At 37.2% G+C, this 20,582-nt stretch overlaps 1 protein-coding gene across 1 annotated transcript in view; it reads right to left on the bottom strand.

The window, feature by feature from the left end:
* Window positions 1-20,582, bottom strand: part of XKR3 (XK related 3) — a 40,696-nt gene that overhangs the window by 16,313 nt on the left and 3,801 nt on the right. Inside the window, exon 2 of the mRNA XM_062184643.1 lies at window positions 18,814-19,064. Coding sequence (XP_062040627.1) covers window positions 18,814-19,064 — 251 coding nt within the window. The remainder of the gene's footprint in view (window positions 1-18,813; window positions 19,065-20,582) is intronic.

The raw sequence follows: 20,582 nt of genomic DNA, 5'->3' as shown, positions 1-20,582 counted from the left end.
AATATCAGAAAAAAATATGATTTAACAAAAAACTATTGAAAGAGATAAAGAAGGTCTCTAATAATTAAAGGTTCAATTATACATGATATACTATATTATATATTATATATATAATTATACATGAAGATTTGACTATATATATAGTCAAATAAATATATAGTCAAATATATATATAGTCAAATCTTCATGTATAATTATATATATATATGCATCTAATTACTAGACAGCTGGCTATTTGAAAAGGAGTAGTAAGGGATTTAAAGGGAAATATAAACTCAAATACAATAGTAACAGGGGACTTCAATACCCCACTTTCAGCAATAGACAGATAAACCAGACAGAAAATCAACAAAGAAACAATAGTACTAATTGACTCCACAGACCAAATAGACCCAGCAGATATCTACAGAATATTCCACCCTACAGCAACAGCTTAGACATGTTTCTCCCCAGTGCATGGAACTTTCTCTAGGATTGATCATATACTAGGCAATAAAGGGAGTCAGCAAATTCAAAAAATCAAAATCATACCATACATCTTCTCAGACTACAATGCAATGAAACTGGAAATCAACAACTCAGGAATCTACATCATATGCACACATATGGAGAATGAGCAATATGTTTCTGAATGAGCAGTGGGTCATAGAATAAATCAAAAGAGAAATAAAAAAAATCTGAAAACAAATGAAAACAACCATACAACATACCAAAATTTGGAGGATACTGCAAAAGAAGTGTTAAGAGAAAGTTTAAAGCAATTGCTGTCTACATCAAGAAACTGGAAAGATTCCAAATAAATGACTATCTTTGCACCTCAAGGATCTAAATAAACAGCAGCAAAACAAACCTAAAACAGAAGAAGAAAACAAATAATTAAAAGTAATGAAGAAATCAACAATTTAAAACAAACAAACAAAAAACAAAATAGATCAGCAAAACAAAAAACTGGTATTTTGAAAAAAAATTGACACACCATTGACAAAATAACCAAGAAAAAGAAAGAAGATCATATCAAATCATGAAGATATAGAAAACCTAAACAGACCAATAACCAAGTCAGAAATTGAATCAGTAATAAAAGTCCTTCCAACAAAGAAGATCCCAGGAGCATATGGATTCACTGCTGAATTCTACCAGACATTTAAAGAAAAACTAACTCTAATTCTTCTCAAGCTATTCAAAACAATTGAAAGAAAGGAAATCCTCCAAAATTCTTTCTATGAAGCCAGCATCAGCTTAATTCCTAAACCTGAAAAAGATGCAGCAGAGAAACAGAATTACAGACCAATTTCCTTGATGAACATAGACACAAAAATCTTCAATAAAATTCTGGCCAATAGAATACAACACGTGAGAAAGATCATCCACCCTGACCAAGTGGAATTTATCCCGGATATGCAGGGATGGTTCAATGTTCACAAATCAATCAATGTGATACACCACATTAACAGACTGCAGAAGAAAAACCATATGATTCTATCAATAGAAGCAGAGAAAGCATTCAATAAAATACAACACCCTTTCATGATGAAACTCTAAGCAAACTGGGTACTGAGGAACTTTCCTCAATACAATCAAGATAATTTTTTGCAAAGCCATTCCTGCATCATATCGAATGGGGAAAAATTGGAGGCATCTCCACTGAAATCCAGTACCAGACTGGGGTATCCATTCTCACCAATGGTATTAAATACAGTCCTGGAATTTTTAGCCAGAGCCCTTAGGCAAGAAAAAGAAATCAAGAGATACAAATTGCAAAGGAATAAGTCAAACTATCACTATTTGCAGATGACATGATTCTGTATATAGGGGATGCAAAAGACACTAAGAAACTATTGGAACTCATAGAAGAGTTAGGGCTGGCAGTGTGGCATAGTGAGTAAAGTAGTCACTAGCAGTGCTGGCATCTTATATGGGTGCCAATTCAAGTCTCAGATGCTCCACTTTCTGTCCAGCTTTCTATTATGGCCTGGAAAAGAAGTACAAAATGGCCAAGATCTTGGGCCCTTGCACACACATTTGAGATCTAGAGAAACTCCTGGCTTCTGGCTTTGGATTGTTGCAGTTCCAGCCATTGATGCCATCTAGGGAGTGAACCAGAGAATGGAATACTTCTCTCTCTCTCTCTGCCTCTTTTCTATGTGTGTAACTCTGACTTTAAAATAAATAATTATTTAAGAAAAAGAGTTTAGGCCGGCGCCGTGGCTCAACAGGCTAATCCTCCGCCTTGCGGCGCCGGCACACCAGGTTCTAGTCCCGGTCGGGGCACCGATCCTGTCCCGGTTACCCCTCTTCCAGGCCAGCTCTCTGCTGTGGCCCGGGAGGGCAGTGGAGGATGGCCCAAGTGTTTGGGCTCTGCACCCCATGGGAGACCAGGATAAGCACCTGGCTCCTGCCATCGGATCAGCATGGTGCGCCGGCCGCAGCGCGCTACCGCGGCGGCCATTGGAGGGTGAACCAACGGCAAAAGGAAGACCTTATCTCTGTCTCTCTCTCATTGTCCACTCTGCCTGTCAAAAATAAAAAAAAAATAGAAAAAAAAAGAAAAAGAGTTTGGAAATACTAGGGTACAATACAAATAAATTAACAGCCTTTGTATACACAGACAATGCCATGGCTGAGAAAGAATTTCTAAGATCAATGCATTCACAACAATGACAAATAATATAAAGTATCTTGGATTAAAGTTTACATGGGCTGTCAAAGATCTCTATGATGAGAATTTCAAACATCAAAGAAAGAAATAATACAAGAAAATGGAAAATCTGCCATTTCATGGATTGGAAGAATCAATATCATCAAAATGTCCATACATCCAAAAGCATTGACAGATTCAATGCTATATCAATCAAAATACTAAAGACATTTTTTCAGATCTGGAAAAAATGATGATGAAATTCATATTTAGGGCAGGTACCACAGCTCACTAGGCTAATCCTCCATCTGCGGTTCTGGCACCCTGGGTTCTAGTCCCAGCTGGGGCACTGGATTCTGTCCCAGTTGCTCCTCTTCCAGTCCAGCTCTCAGCTGTGACCCGGGAGGGCTGTGGAGGATGGCCCAAGTGCTTGGGCCCTGCACCCACATGGGAGACCAGGAGGAAGCACCTGGCTCCTGATTTAGGATCAGTGCAGTGCGCCGGCCACAGCGGCCATCTGGGGGGTGAACCAATGGAAAAGGAAGACCTTTCTCTCTGTCTTTCTTTCTCTTTCTCTCTCTCTCTCACTATCTAACTCAGCCTGTCAAAAAAATTCATATTTAGGAACAGGAGACCTCGAATAACTAAAGCAATCTTGTACAACAAAAACAAAGCTTGAGGTATCACAATAACAGAATTCAAGACATACTACCAAGCAGTTAAAATCTAAACACCCTGGTTTTGGTACATAAACAGATGGAATAGACCAATGGAACAGAATGGAAAACACCAGAAATCAATCCACACATCTACAGCCAACTTATATTTGACCAACGAGCTAAAACCAAGCCCTGGAACAGGGAAAGCCTCTTCAACAAATGGTGCTGGGAAAACCAGATTTCCACATGTAGCAGTATGAAGCAAGACCTCTACCTTACACCTTACACCTTACACCAAAATCGCAAGGAGACAAATGTCATATGTTCTCCCTGATTTGTGAGAATAGCATTCCTAAAATGAAAGTTATAGAAGTGAAATTGACACTTTTAGAATCAATATCTTAAATAGGCCTTGTCCTGACTGTCAAGGGACACTTTGTTATTGTTACTTTTTTATTTTGTATATCCTTTTCTTTCCTTTATTTTTCTCTCCTTCATACTATATGTTGAACTCTTTATATAACATAAGAGTTAATCATATGTAAACTAACTGAATGGGAAAAATATCCCAGTAAAAAAAAAGAGGGACAATAAGAGAGAGAGTCTATAACTGGAAAGCTGTATAGTTCTACATACAGTCCTACAGACTTGTATCTAAGGGTACAGCCTAAAAACTTGTCATGGGACTCCAAACCCATCAGAGTCGGTACTATAAAAGTCATCTTAACTGTTAAAATGACCATATTAAATGTTAAAGTCAACATATAGATAGGTGTTAGTGTAAAAAATGATCATATAAATGAAATCAAGTCCCTGCTAACAATAATAGAATTAAAAATGAGAGAATGTCCATATGGGAAGAAGTCCACACAGCAGATTCCTAGAATGAAATTTCCTATAAATAATGCTCTGACCTCAGAATCAACCCTTAAGGCATCCTGGTCTGGCTGAAAGGCCTGTGAGAGCATTTCAGGCATGGAAAGCCAAGATTCTGTGGCAAAAAATTATCCTATAAGAAGGATCTGTGAGCCTTCAGGGGAAAAAAGGGGTCATAAGTGAAGGATGTATTTTTCTCTGAATGGAGGAGAGACTTCCACTTTGTTTAGGTCATTTCCAAATACTTATAGTCTATGGTCCCAAAAGGCTTTTTTTTCTCTAGATTTATTTTTTTTAATTTAGTAAATATAAATTTCCAAAGTACAGTTTATGGATTACAATGGCTTCCCCCCCATAACTTCCCTCCCATTCACGCCCCTCCCATCTCCCACTCCCTCTCCCATTCCATTCACATCAAGATTTATTTTCAATTATCTTTATATACAGAAGATTGATTCAGTATATACTAAGTAAAGATTTCATCACTTTGCACCCACACAGAAACACAAGGTATAAAAATACTGTTTCAGTACTAGTTATAGCATTACTTCACATTGGACAACACATTAAGGACAGATCCCACATGAGGAGTAAGTACACAGGGACTCCTGTTGTTGACTTAACAATTTGACACTCTTGTTTATGGTGTCAGTAATCTCCCTAGGCTCTAGTCATGAGTTGCCAAGGCTATGGAAGCCTCCAAAAGGCTTTTTAACCTTGGCAGCCCATAGCAAGAGCCATGGGTGATCACCGATGTCATAAATAAGAGTCTTCATTATTAATAGAACAATAGAAGTCCTTACTCCCCATGTAGAAACTCCATCCTTAATGAACTGTCCTATGAGAAACTACTGCAAATTTTGTTCTCAAATTGTACTCAATATGCTCTGTGTGTGTGCAGGGGTGGGTGCAAAGTTTTGAAATCTGTACTTAACATGGAGTTTGTCCTCTCTCTGTATAATCAAACTAAAAATGAACCATAATGAAGAAGTAGATGAGAAAGGGAAATGGAGGTCTGATGGGAATCAGGGTGGGAGGATGGGTATGGGGGAAAGAACCACTATATTTCTAAAGTTCTACCTATGAAAAATGCATTCATGAAATAAAAATTTTAAAAAAGCTTTTCAAGTGTTAAGTGGTCATATTGATACAATTAAATGTTAAGGTGACCATATAGATAGTATTAAGTGTTAAAGAGATCATACAAATATGATTAAGTGTTTGGTAATAATAATAGGATTCAAAGGGCATGAAACTCCAACATGAGAAGCAGTCCTCACAGTCAGCTCTTAGAGAAACAATGCTTAAAGTAGCACTCTGATCTCAGAATCAGCCCTAAATAATGCATTCTGTTCTGGCTGAAAAGCCCACCAAGAGCACTGCAAGCATAGAAAGCCAAGACATTGGAGGAAAAATGTCCTTCATGAAGGATCTCTGGGAGAGACTCTTATGGAAAAAAGTAGTCATTATAGAAGGATATACTTTTATATAGAATAGAAGGATATATATATAGATAGATAGAATATACATATAGAAATATACATATATATATGTGTATATATATATATGGATATAGTTTTCTCTGAAGGGAGGAGAGAACTTCCACTTTGCTTATAGCCTACTCTAAATACTGAAGGAGATTGTGGATACAGAAGTCTTCCATAGCCTAGACAGCTCATGTCAAGAACCTAAGTGATCACTGATGTCATACATAAGAGTGTTAATTGTTAAACAACAAGAGTTACTGTGCACTAACTTTCCATGCAGTACCTCTGTCCTCAAAGAATTGTATTATGAGAGCTAATAGTAAAACTTGTTCTTAAAGACTTACTTTATTTCTGTATTTAGTAGATGATATTCTTATATATCATAAGTTTTAGATAAGCCTAAGTGTCCAATGTCATTGCTTATTTCCTAAGGTGCTTCTACAATTAATGATAAACTTGTTCTCAAAGGAAAAAAAGTATATTGTCACAAAAATTAAAAAGAAAAACAAGAGAAGCTGGAGAGGAAAAGTGAGAGTGATGGAGTGAGAGAGGATGGGGTGGGAAGTGTATTATATTCTTAAAACTATATGGGAGCTGGCACTGTGATACAGTAGGTTAATCCTCCACATGTGGCACTAGCACCACATATGGGTGCTGGTTCTAGTCCTCCACTTCTGATCCAGCTCTCTGCTATGGCCTGGGGAAGTGGTAGAGGATGGCCCAAGTGTTTAGGCCCCTATTCCCACATGATAAGACCTGAAGGTAGCTCCTATTTCCTGGATTTGAATTGGCTCAGCTCCAGCCATTGTAGCCAATTGGGGAGTGAACCAGAGGATGGAAGACCTTTCTCTCTCCCTGTCTCCCTCTCACTCTCTAGAACTCTGCTTCTCAAATAAATAAATAATTAATCTTTTTTTAAAAAGCTGTATTTTATATGTGTGAAATTTGATCCACTTATATAAATTTTCAAATTTAATTAAAATTATGCAGATCCCTAGATGTGACACATCACATTGTCAATTTGAAAACACCACATAGTTATCTCAATAGATGCAGAGAAATTATTTGATAAAATAAACATCATTTAATGATAAAAACTTTAAATAAATTGGGTACAAAGGAGCATTCCTTATAACAACCAAGGCAATACACAGGAAACCCAAAGCCAGCACCTTATTGAACGGTAAAAAGCTGGACATATTTCCACTGACATCTGGAACCAGAAAAGAATGCCAATTTCAACAATTCCTACTCAATAAGTCCTGGAAGTTTTAGCCAGAACCATTAGGTAAGAAAAATAAATCAAAATTATACAAATCAGAAAATAAAGTCAAATTATCCCTGTTTACAGATGACAAGATCCTATCTATAAGATAACAAAATGACTCCACTAAAATACTATGGGAACTCATTAAAAAGTTCAATAAAGTTGCAGGATATAAAATTACCTAAAAAAACTCAATAGCCTTTGTATATTCAGATAATACCTTGCCTGAGAAAGAACTTGTGAGATCAATACCATTCACAGACTGTACAAAAAATTTAAATATCTTGGAATAAATTTGATCAACTAGGTGAATATCTACAGTGAAAACTATATAAAATTAAAGAAAAATAAGACACAAAAATGAAAAAAACCTTCCATCTTTATGGAATTTAAGAATTAAAATCATCAAAATGTCCATACTACTCAAAGTAATTTATAGATTTAGTGATTCCAATAAAAACACCAACAACGTTATTCTCAGAGTTAGAAGAAGTGATGCTAAAATTCACAAGGAAATACAAAACACAAGAGATCTTGACTATCTAAATCAATTTTAAAAAACAAAATAAAATAGAGGTAACACAATTCCAGATTTCATGATATACAACTTGGCAAAAAAAAAAAAAAAAGCCTGACATTGGCACAAAAATAGATGTTCAGAAAAATGGACTAGAATAGAAATCCCAGAAATCAATCCACACATCTACAACCAAATATTTTTTGACAAAGGAGATAAAATCAATTCCTAGAGAAAGTATGGTCTCTTCAACAGATGTTCCTGAAAAAACTGAATCTCTGAATGCAAAAGTATGAAGCAAGACTCCTACCTTATATGTTACACAAAAATCTACTCAAAATGGATCAAAGACCCAAATCAAATCAAATCAAATCAAATCAAATCAAATCATATCAAATACCTAATAACATCAAATTACTAAAAAAAAACTCTTCAAGAATTTGCCATAGGGAAAGACTGGAAAGACCTCAGAAGCATAGGCAGTCAAAGCAAAAATAAGCAAATGGGATTATATCAAATTAAGAAGCTTCTGAGAGAGCGGCAAGATGGCGGAATAGGCAGAGAGCAAACTATTAGTCCGGAGAGAGAGACAGGTGAATATAAGTGGAGATACTGCAGGGTCAAGGAAGAGTAGGGGATGAAACAGCATAGGAAACTCTTCCGGAACTAGTAATTCACAGTGGACCTGCGTGGAGAGCGTGAGAGCCCAAGTTCGGGACACCAGCAACAGACTCAACACACCAGCGCTGGAACGCGAGTTGAGCCGAACCTCAATAGCCTGAGATACCAGCGGGCAAGCGGAAAGAGGAGGCTAGAGGGAACGAGGCTTGAAACTCCGTGGGGAAAAGTTCACCAGGCTAACTAGAAGAGAGAGAGGAAAAAAATAAAAAAAGCGACCGATACGGACACAAGTTTCTCTCTCTCTGCTCACCTCTCAAAGGCGAGCAAGACAGAGCAGGCGCCATTTTGGACATACGTCATAAGCAGGGCGACCTCAGGTCTGCACCAGCCCTGAGCCTAGCAGAAAAATCTGACTCTGGGGGGAGGGGTGAAATAACAGGAGATTAGCATCTAACTTGGCAACCCAGTGGGAGATTGCAGGAGAATTGGAGCCCACACTGAGGGCAGCAGAGATTGCCTGTGTGTTCCATGGGAAACAGCTTCCGATCTCTGGCTCCTGTGGGTATATCATTTGCCTGATAACTACCTCCAATTACGTTCAGCTGTGCGGAATTACTTCCCTTTTGAATCAAAAAAGAGAGAGATTTACCACACCTAACCTGGGAGTGTCATCTTTGACACACCCTCAGCCCTGAGGAACCAAACACAGCTCTCAGTCCACGCTCATCTCAAGCCTCTAAGGCACCACTGAAAGCAGACAGTCCACTTAATATAGAGCCATAGTGTAACAAGAAAAAACACCACAGTGAAGAAACCAAATAACTCCAACATGCCAAACAACAAATGCAAAAACCAAGCTAACAAGAACAAGGAAGACACTATGACACCCCCAAATGAAAAAGAGACCCCAATTCAAGATTATGAAGATGAGGAGATTGAAGAAATACAAGAAGCAGATCTCAAAAAATTGATAAGAACATTAAGAAGTTCTCAAAAACAAATTCTTGAACTACAGAAATCCATAATGGACAAGGTAGAAACTCTCACTCGTGAAAATGAAATATTAAGGAGGAATCAAAATGAAATGAAACAACTAGTGGAACAAGAAATGGTGATAGTGACGAGAAATCTTAATGAAATGAAGAATTCAATAGATCAAATGACAAACACATTAGAGAGTCTTAAAAACAGAATGGGCGAAGCAGAAGAGAGAATATCAGACTTAGAAGACAGAGAACAGGAAAGGAAACAATCAAATCAAAGAAAAGAAGAAGAAATCAGAAATCTAAAAAATACTGTCAGGAATCTACAGGATACTCTTAAAAAACCCAACATTCGAGTTCTAGGAGTACCTGAAGGCATGGAGAGAGAGAAAGGATTAGCAGGCCTTTTTAGTGAGATACTAGCAGAAAATTTCCCAGGTTTGGAGAAAGACAGAGACATCCTAGTACAGGAAGCTCATAACCCCTAATAAACATGACCAAAAGAGATCCTCACCACGACACGTCGTAATCAAACTCACCACAGTGAAACACAAAGAAAAGATCCTAAAATGTGCAAGAGAGAAACGCCAGATTACTCTCAGAGGATCTCCAATTAGACTCACAGCTGACTTCTCTTCAGAAACCCTACAAGCTAGGAGAGAATGGCGAGACATAGCCCAGGTGCTAAGAGAGAAAAACTGCCAGCCCAGAATATTATATCCTGCAAAGCTCTCATTTATGAATGAAGGTGAAATAAAGACCTTTCACAGCAAACAGACATTGAAAGAATTTGTCGCCACTCGTCCAGCCCTGCAAAAGATGCTTAAAGATGTGTTACATACAGAAACACAGAAACACGGTAACCAATATGAAGGAAGGTAAAGGAAGGAAACCTCACACCAAAAAATCACAGGAATCTCAAACCATATATTAGAAAGTATCTTTGGCTAATGGCAGGGCAAAGTTACTCCTTCTCAATAGTCACATTGAATGTTAATGGCTTGAACTGTCCAGTTAAAAGACACCGATTGGCTGATTGGGTTAAGGAACAAAACCCATCCTTTTGCTGCTTACAAGATACCCATCTATCCAACAATGATCCATACAGGCTGAGAGTGAAAGGCTGGAAAAAGATATACCACGCCAACAGAAATGAAAAGAGAGCGGGCGTAGCCATCTTAATATCGGACAACATAAACTTTACCACAAAAACTGTTAGGAGAGACAAAGAGGGGCACTATTTAATGATTAAGGGATCCATTCAACAGGAAGATATAACGATTATCAACGTATATGCACCTAATTACAGGGCACCAGCTCATTTAAAAGACTTGTTAAGGGACTTAAAGGGAGACTTAGACCCCAATACAATAGTACTGGGGGACTTCAATACTCCACTCTCAGAGATAGACAGATCAACAGGACAGAAGATCAACAAGGAGACAGTAGATTTAAACGACACTATAGCCCAAATGGATCTAACAGATATCTACAGAACATTTCATCCTACATCTAAGGACTTTACATTCTTCTCAGCAGTACATGGAACCCTCTCTAGGATTGACCACATACTAGGCCATAAAGCAAGTCTCAGCAAATTCAAAAGAATTAGAATCATACCATGCAGCTTCTCAGACCACAAAGGAATGAAATTGGAAATTGGCAACTCAGGAATCCCTAGAGCACGTGCAAACACATGGAGATTGAACAACATGCTCCTGAATGAACAATGGGTCATAGAAGAAATTAAAAGAGAAATCAAAAATTTTCTGGAAGTAAATGAGGATAACAGCACAACATACCAAAACCTATGGGATACAACAAAAGCAGTGTTAAGAGGAAAGTTTATATCAATAGGTGCCTACATCAAGAAATTGGAGAGGCACCAAATAGATGAGCTTTCAAGTCATCTCAAGGATCTAGAAAATCTGCAGCAAACCAAACCCAAACCCAGTAGGAGAAGAGAAATAATTAAAATCAGAGAAGAAATCAACAGGATTGAATCCAAAAAAACATTACAAAAAATCAGCCAAACGAGGAGCTGGTTTTTTGAAAAAATAAACAAAATTGACACCCCATTGGCCCAACTAACTAAAAAAAAGAAGAGAAAAGACCCAAATCAATAGGATCAGAGATGAAATGGGAAACGTAACAACAGACGCCACAGAAATAAAAAGAATCATCAGAAATTACTACAAGGACTTGTATGCCAGCAAACAGGGAAATCTATCAGAAATGGTCAGATTCTTGGACACATACAACCTCCCTAAATTGAGCCAGGAAGACATAGAAAACCTAAACAGACCAATAACTGACACAGAAATTGAAATAGTAATAAAGGCCCTCCCAACAAAGAAAAGCCCAGGGCCAGATGGATTCACTGCTGAGTTCTACCGGACATTTAGAGAAGAACTAACTCCAATTCTTCTCAAACTATTCAGAGCAATCGAAAAAGAGGGAATCCTCCCAAATTCTTTCTATGAAGCCACCATCACCTTAATTCATAAGAAAGAAAAAGATGCAGCATTGAAAGAGAATTACAGACCAATATCCCTGATAAACATAGATGCAAAAATACTCAATAAAATTCTGGCCAATAGAATGCAACAAAACATCAGAAAGATCGTCCACCCAGACCAAGTGGGATTCATCCCCGGTATGCAGGGATGGTTCAACATTCGCAAAACAATCAACATAATACACTACATTAACAGACTGCAGAAGAAAAACCATATGATTCTCTCAATAGACGCAGAGAAAGCATTTGATAAAATACAACACCCTTTCATGATGAAAACTCTAAGCAAACTGGGTATGGAAGGAACATTCCTTAATACAATCAAAGCAATATATGAAAAACCCACGGCCAACATCCTATTGAATGGGGAAAAGTTGGAAGCATTTCCACTGAAATCTGGTACCAGACAGGGATGCCCACTCTCACCACTGCTATTCAATATAGTTCTGGAAGTTTTGGCCAGAGATATTAGGCAAGAAAAAGAAATTAAAGGGATACAAATTGGGAAGGAAGAACTCAAACTATCCCTCTTTGCAGATGATATGATTCTTTATTTAGGGGACCCAAAGAACTCTACTAAGAGACTGCTGGAACTCATCGAAGAGTTTGGCAAAGTAGCAGGATATAAAATCAATGCACAAAAATCAACAGCCTTTGTATACACAGGAAATGCCACGGCTGAGGAAGAACTTCTCAAATCAATCCCATTCACAATAGCTACAAAAACAATCAAATACCTTGGAATAAACTTAACCAAAGACGTTAAAGATCTCTACGATGAAAACTACAAAACCTTACAGAAAGAAATAGAAGAGGATACCAAAAAATGGAGAAATCTTCCATGCTCATGGATTGGAAGAATCAATATCATCAAAATGTCTATTCTCCCAAAAGCAATTTATACATTCAATGCAATACCCATCAAGATCCCGAAGACCTTCTTCTCAGATCTGGAAAAAATGATGCTGAAATTCATATAGAGACACAGAAGACCTCGAATTGCTAAAGCAATCTTGTACAGTAAAAACAAAGCCAGAGGCATCACAATACCTGATTTTAGGACATACCACTGGGCCGTTGTTATTAAAACAGCATGGTACTGGTACAGAAACAGATGGATAGACCAATGGAACAGAATAGAAACACCAGAAATCAATCCAAACATCTACAACCAACTTATATTTGACCACTATCCAAATCTAATCCCTGGAATAAGGACAGTCTATTCAATAAATGGTGCTGGGAAAATTGGATTTCCACGTGCAGAAGCTTGAAGCAAGACCCATACCTATCACCTTACACAAAAATTCACTCAACATGGATTAAAGACTTAAATCTACGACCCGAAACCATCAAATTATTAGAGAGCATTGGAGAAACCCTGCAAGATATAGGCACAGGCAAAGACTTCCTGGAAAATACTCCAACAGCACAGGCAGTCAAAACCAAAATTAACATTTGGGATTGTATCAAATTGAGAAGTTTCTGTACTTCAAAAGAAACAGTCAGGAAAGTGAAGAGGCAACCAACAGAATGGGAAAAAATATTCGCAAACTATACTACAGATAAAGGATTGATAACCAGAATCTACAAAGAAATCAAGAAAATCCACAACAACAAAACAAACAACCCACTTAAGAGATGGGCCAAGGACCTCAATAGACATTTTTCGAAAGAGGAAATCCAAATGGCCAACAGACACATGAAAAAATGTTCAAGATCACTAGCAAGCAGAGAAATGCAAATCAAAACCACAATGAGGTTCCTTCTCACCCCGGTTAGAATGGCTCACATTCAGAAATCGACCAACAACAGATGCTGGAGAGGATGTGGGGAAAAAGGGACACTAACTCACTGTTGGTGGGAATGCAAACTGGTTAAGCCACTATGGAAGTCTGTCTGGAGATTCCTCAGAAACCTGAACATAACCCTACCATACAACCCAGCCATTCCACTCCTTGGAATTTACACAAAGGAAATTAATTTGGCAAATAAAAAAGCCATCTGCACATTAATGTTTATTGCAGCTCAATTCACAATAGCTAAGACCTGGAACCAACCCAAATGCCCACCAACAGTAGACTGGATAAAGAAATTATGGGACATGTACTCCATAGAATACTATACAGCAGTAAGAAACAACGAAACCCAGTCATTTGCAACAAGATGGAGCAATCTGGAAAACATCATGCTGAGTGAATTAAGCCAGTCCCAAAGAGACAAATATCATTTGTTTTCCCTGATCGGTGACAACTGAGCGCCAAAGGGGAAACCTGTTAAGTGAAATGGACACTATAAGCAACAGTGAACTGATCAGCTCCTGTCCTGACTTTAGATGTACAATGTAATACTTTATCCTTTTTACTATTTGTTGTTGTTGTTGTGGTTCTAGTACTATTGGTTGAACTCAGTAATTAACACACAATTATTCTTAGGTGTTGAAATTTTAACTGATTAGTGATCCCTGTTAAATCTAAGAGTGGAAAAAGAGAGGGAGGAGATGAAGAGCTATGGGTTATTTAACTATGTGCTTATTTTCAAAGACTTGAATAATCACCTTGTTACAATGATCAGATTTGGTCTATGTTATGTCATGATTTTAAGGAATCTTATTTCAACCAGATATTTTGGATTTTGATATTGGTCTATTATGCTATGTTATATGTGTGTACATATTGTATGTCCACATGGGGAAATTTTATTAAGAGTTTTATTTTAAATGGCTTTTAGATAAGATTGTCCATAAATTTAAGCTGCTAAAATCAATCAAAGATACATTTTAATTTGTATGACCTGAATCTGTGTATCATATGTTTTAAACTTGTTGGTAGAAAGAAACTAAAAGCATTTTAGATGGTTGTGCTTAAGTTTACTGGTTAAACAAACTACACCATGTTAGATATTTAAGACGTGTTTTCAAATACATGATTCTTAAAATTTATAGAAGGCATTGGACCTTCCGGTAAATGTTTTATTAAGTTCTTATCTAAGGGTTGAAACGGTTTGCTAAGTATTCATGTAATATTGCTATTGTCAGCAAGTGATCTAGGACTTGCTCCCTCATTTCTCTATTCTAAGCCCAACTTGTTCTTTCACTTCTCTATTCTCTTCAAGGTAGGGAACTAATTCTATTATGAAGGAATCTGTGGGACGCACAATTTAATCTTTAGACCTTATAAGAGATGGCTGACATTTTTCTGTAATAGCATAGCCAAAATAAGAACTTAACTAATAATCTCATAGCTAGATTCACATCGCCATCAGCGAAGTATACAGTAAGTAGAAAAAAAAAACCTCCCTTTCAGACCAAAGGGAAAAAAGTTTTAAAGTGAGAATATAATTTTCCTCATGGGCATTGTCTACCTTAGAAAAACTACTACAGAACATGCCTGTGACTATAGACTTGTAGTTCAGGCCACCGAAGATTAAAGATGGGACACGGGCACTCCCTTGACTTGCATCCTCTGGTCTGCTTTAACACAAACCAGGAGGAAAAGAAAGCTAGGCATCAGAAGCAATGGGTGGCAGGCCTATTAATGGCTGATCTGTGCAGTGATCTGCCCTCAAGCAGACCCAACAGGCCAGTCCACTGCAGTGGCTTTCAATGTGGTAAGCCTGGGCTTCAGCAGAAGTCAGCTTGTGAAGAACCCTGGCAGCTCTGCCAAGAGTTGGATCACTGGAAATGGACCTGCCCTGGAATCGAAGGATGCCCAGGTCAGAGCCACAGATCTTATTGGCTCCAAGCTGAAAAGCCCTTCACTCAGCCCAACTTCCAAAGTGACCACTGCAGCTGAGGGTATGGTGAAGTAGGGTCAGCAACATTGCAGGCAGAACTGTAAATTTCTTGTTAGAGATGCCCCCTGCCTTTACCTGGCCAGCTCTCCTCCCAGGCCAGCCAAGTAATGAAAGTCAACAGAGTGCCTTCCCCTAGGAGGTTCACACCTCCCTTAGGATATACCCCATGTGAAGAGATAGATAGGTCTGGGCCTCTTAACTTACAAGGCCTAAAACCCAACAGATTATTATGAAGCCCCTTCTATCAGGTTCTATTTGCCTCTCAATCAGAAAAATTACTTGTAGCTTAGACAGCACCTTTCTTAGCTCCTCTAATAATGACTCTGTCCTTTGTTCTAGACCCTGTCTAGTGCACTTGAGCCTCATTCCTTTGTAATCATAACCTCTACTCTACCACCAATGGCTCTACTCCCAACCTGTGTGTACTGATGGTCCTCTTCCCCACTTAATGCTGTATAATTGTTCAGACCTGGTTAAGGCCACTCTTAGGATCATTGGTTACTATCCTCACCCTGTCTTTTATGACCTTGTCTAAATATGATCAGAGTCGGGGAACTTGGAAGGCTTCCATAGCCTTGGCAACTCATGACGACAGCCTAGGGTGGTACTGGCGCCATAAACTAGAGTGTCAATTTGTTGGGTCAACAACAGGAGCCACTGTGCGCTTGCTCCTGATGTGGGATCTCTATCCTTGATGTACTGTACATTTTGATTTAATGCTATAACTAGTACTCAAACAGTATGTTTCACTTTGTGTTTCTATGTGGGTGCAAACTGTTGAAGTATTTTATACTAAATTGATCTTCTGTATATAAATAGAATTGAAAATGAATCTTGATGTGAATGGAAGGGGAGAGGGAGCGGGAGAGGGGAGGGTTGCGGGTAGGAGGGAAGTTATGGGAAGGGGAAGCCATTGTAATCCATAAGCTGTATACTGGAAATTTATATTCATTAAATAAAAGTTAAAAAATAAAAAAAAGAAGCTTCTATACTCCAAGTAAACAAAGTGAAGGGACAACAAACAGAATGGGAGAAATATTTGCAAAACCCTGCAACTTATAAAGGATGAATATCCAGAATCTACAGAGTTAAGAAACTGAACAACAACAAAATAAACAATCCAGTTAAGAAATGGGCAAAGGAGTTGTTGAATAGGCAGTTTTCAGGAGAGAAAATTTAATTGGCTAACAGACACACACACACGAAAAAATTCTCAAGATCACTTGCCATCAGGAAATTGCAAATCAAAACCACAATGAAGTTTCTACCTCACCCCGGTCTAAATGGGGTGAAATAAATGAAAAACAGTAAATGTGATGAGGCTGTGAGGGAAAGGGCACTCTAATCCACTTTGGTAATGTAGACTGATACAGTTATGTGAAACTATGAAGATTCTTCAAAAATCTGAAAATAGAGCCACCATGTGACTCAGCCATTCCAATCCTAGGAATTAACCCAAATGAAATTATATTGGCAGATAAGTTATCTCTATCCAGGTTTATTGCAGCTCAATTTACAATAACTAAAATATAGAATCAACCTTGATGTCCATTAGCCATTGACTAGGTGAAGGAAATGTGATATACACATACTATGGAATATCACTCAGTCATGAAAAATGAATGAAGTACTATCTTTTGCACCAAAATATATGCACCTGGAAACAAATATTATTAGTAGAATTAGCCAATCCTAAAAATACAAAGCATTTGTTTTCCTTGATCTGTGGTAACTAATAGTGTACAAATAATGTAATGTATTTCAACTAAATTCAATATTGAGATTTGATTATTGTTATGGTCTTTATCTCTACTGTTGAGGAACAGTGTCTTTTTTTCTTTTTCATACCATTTGTTGAATTCTTTACTTAGTGGAGGGTTAAGCTTTATGATTGCAAAATAAACTAAAAGTACATCACTGTAAAAATTAGATTGAAAAAATAAGAAAAATAAGGGAGTGTGGGATTGTGTGCAAGAGGGATATTAGGGTAGGAAGTCTCTCTATGTTCCTAATTCTGTATAATATGAAATACATTAGATTTGTTTACCTTATATAAATAAAAATGTTTAAACTATATGTAATATTCAATATATCTTTGGAAAGTAAGTAAAATTTTCTACTAATTATGAATCCTACCAAAGATTTCTGATTAATAAATAAATAAAATTGATAAAAGTTATTTAAACTTCTCAAAATTAAAAGGAAGCTAAAGATATTTCTATAAGTTATCATCATTAGGAGGAATTCTATAAAATCACAGTATGCATTACTACACCATTTAACATTAAATATATAAGCCAGAATATAATGATCATATATGTATTAAATGTTTTCATAAGCTATATAGTGTTTGAAGAATTTGAAATTCATGAAACTCATAATTTTCAAGTAGAAGTAGGTATCAACATTTTGCCATGAGCAAAAATAAAAATACCCTCCAAAATATTGTTTGTTAATAGGATAGGTGGGGGCCAGCATTGTGGCATACAGGGTTAAGCTGCCACCTGTTCAACACCCAGCTGCTCCACTTCCAATCCAGCTCCTTGCTAATAGTAAAGGGCCAGCAACAGAGGTTGGCCCACATGCTTTGGACCCCTGCACCTATGTATGGAGACTTAGATTATATCCAGGTTCCTGGCTTTGGCTTGACACAACCTGAGCCAGTGTTACCATTTTGAGAATGCACTAGTTGTTGGGAGATATCTCTGTGTATGTGTGTCTCTCCCTCTTTCTCTGTAACTCTACCTTTCTAGTAAGTAAAAAAAATAAGTCTCCAAAAAAGAGGATAAATGACTGCACAAATTAAGGCAAATTATTTATTGTATCTGTTGTATAATTATGCTAATTCTAATACCATAGAAAGAATTAGTTTAAAGTAAAATTTAAAATAATAGCAAAAAATGAATAAAATAATTGAAAGTTAAAAATCAAAGTCTACATATGGAGTTCACAACTATGTACTTATTTTAAATCCATATATACGTATTTAATTTTCATGGAAATTTTATTCATCTATTGACTCAATTGCAAACATTCCAAATTGTATTTTCATATTATTATTGTCTAATTACTCTTGTAAGAATGGCTTTCAGCTGGCGCCATGGGTCAATAGGCTAATCCTCCGCCTGCAGTTCCAGCACACTGGGTTCTAGTCCTGGTTGGGGCGCTGGATTCTGTTCCAGTTGTTCCTCTTCCTGTCCAGCTCTCTGCTATGACCTGGGAGTGCAGTGGAGGATGGTCCAAGTGCTTGGGCACTGCACCCCATGGGAGACCAGGAGAAGCACCTGGTTCCTGGCTTCGGATCAGTGTGGTACGCCAGCTGCAGCGGCCATTGGGGAGTGAACCAATGGAAAAGGAAGACCTTTCTCTCTGTCTCTCTCTCCCACTGTCCACTCTGCCTGTCAAAAAAAAAAGAAGAAGAAAGGCTTTCAACATCAAATAATTCAACTTACCTCTACCAATAGGCCATTCTCTTATAGTGAAGGTGATATATGACTGGGCAATTAATTGTGGAACAGAACCAAAAAAGGCCTGGATCACTGCCATGCATTTGAAAGCTTTGCACTGCATAAAGATACTGTACATAGAGAGAACTGTCTCTTTTTCCAGCATTATATTTCTTCCATTATTAAACTGAGTCTCTTTCTTCTCTTGGTTAATTTTCTTTGCCAGTTTATGATAACTTACAATGATCTGTAAACACCTGTTAGAATAAAGAAACATATAATTTTAACATTTCTTTTAAAAATTTCATGAGAATTCTCTATGTGACAAAAATATGCATTGATTTTAAATTTCTTTGAATAAAAAAAACTTACCTTTTAATATCATTTTTTCCTGAGGTTATTTAAGTTGAAGATAAGTTTATTTTTGTGCAAAACTCTTAAAATTTTGCATGTTTTTCCATTATTTGTTTTTTATATAAACTTTTTCAGAATTTATTTTCACTACTCACAGATTATGTTTTCAAAAATTGTCAGTGGCTTTGCTTAGTTGTTCTTTGGTTGTCTTTTTTCTTGTCATTTATCTGTAAGCCTTTCCTCCACGTAGGATAAATAGTGAATCAAACCTAAATTATCTCAGGTGACTCTGAAAAATCCCTTTTCACTGAATTTTATTTTTTCCATTAATGATACTTAAATTGGCCTTATATTGCAGTATTCATTTTTCTGTAATTATCAATATATCCTTGAAATCTAAATGTAGAATTAATTCAAATTAACTCTTTTTAGATTAATAATCTATAAAAACAGCTTACTTATAAAGCAAGACCCCTACCTTACACCTTACACAAAAATCCACTCAACATGGAATAAAGACCTAAATTTATGATGTGACACCATCAAATTATTAGAGAACATTGGAGAAACCCTAAAAGATATTGGCAACGGCAAAGATTCTTGGAAAAGACCTCAGAGGCACAGACAGTCAAACCAAAATTAACAACTGGAATTGCATCAAATTGGGAAATTTCTGTATTGCAAAAGAAGCAGTCAGGAAAATGAAGAGGCAACCAACAGAATGGGAAAAAATATGTGCAAACTATGCAACTGATAAAGCATTAATAACCAGAATCTACAAAGAGATCAAGGAACTCATAAGAATACTATACAGCAGTCAAAAACAATGAAATCTGGTCATTTGCAACAAGATCGAGGAATCTGGAAAACATCATGCTGAGTGAATTAAGCCAGTCCCAAAGGGACAAATAGCATTTATTTTCCCTGATCAGTGACAACTGAGCACCAAAGGGAAACCTGTTGAGGTGAAATGGACACTATGAGAAACAGTGACTTGATCAGCTCTTGTCATGACTGTTGATATACAATGTAATACTTTATCCATTTTAGTATTTTTTTTGTTCTAGTACTGGTGGTTGAACTCTGTAGTTAACACACAATTATAATTAGGTGTTTACATTTTAACTGAAAAGTGATCCCTCTTAAATATAAGAGTGGGAATAAGAGAGGGAGGAGATGTACAATTTGGGACATGCTCAATTGGACTTGCCCCAAGTGGCGGAGTTAGAAATGTGCCAGGGGATTCCAATCAATCAAGGTGGCATGTACCAATGCCATCTCACCAATCTAGGTGATCAATTTCAGTTCACAATTGATCACACTGATAGGTCTAAGAGTTAAAGGATCACACAAACAAAACTAGTGTCTGCTAATACTAACTGGTAGAATCAAAAAGGGAGAGAAGGATCCAACATGGGAAG

This window comes from Lepus europaeus, chromosome Y (genome assembly GCF_033115175.1).
Source record: "Lepus europaeus isolate LE1 chromosome Y, mLepTim1.pri, whole genome shotgun sequence".
Taxonomy (NCBI): Eukaryota; Metazoa; Chordata; class Mammalia; order Lagomorpha; family Leporidae; genus Lepus; species Lepus europaeus.
Note: the sequence above shows the minus strand (reverse complement) of the source record. Positions and strands in the feature narration are given on the sequence as shown.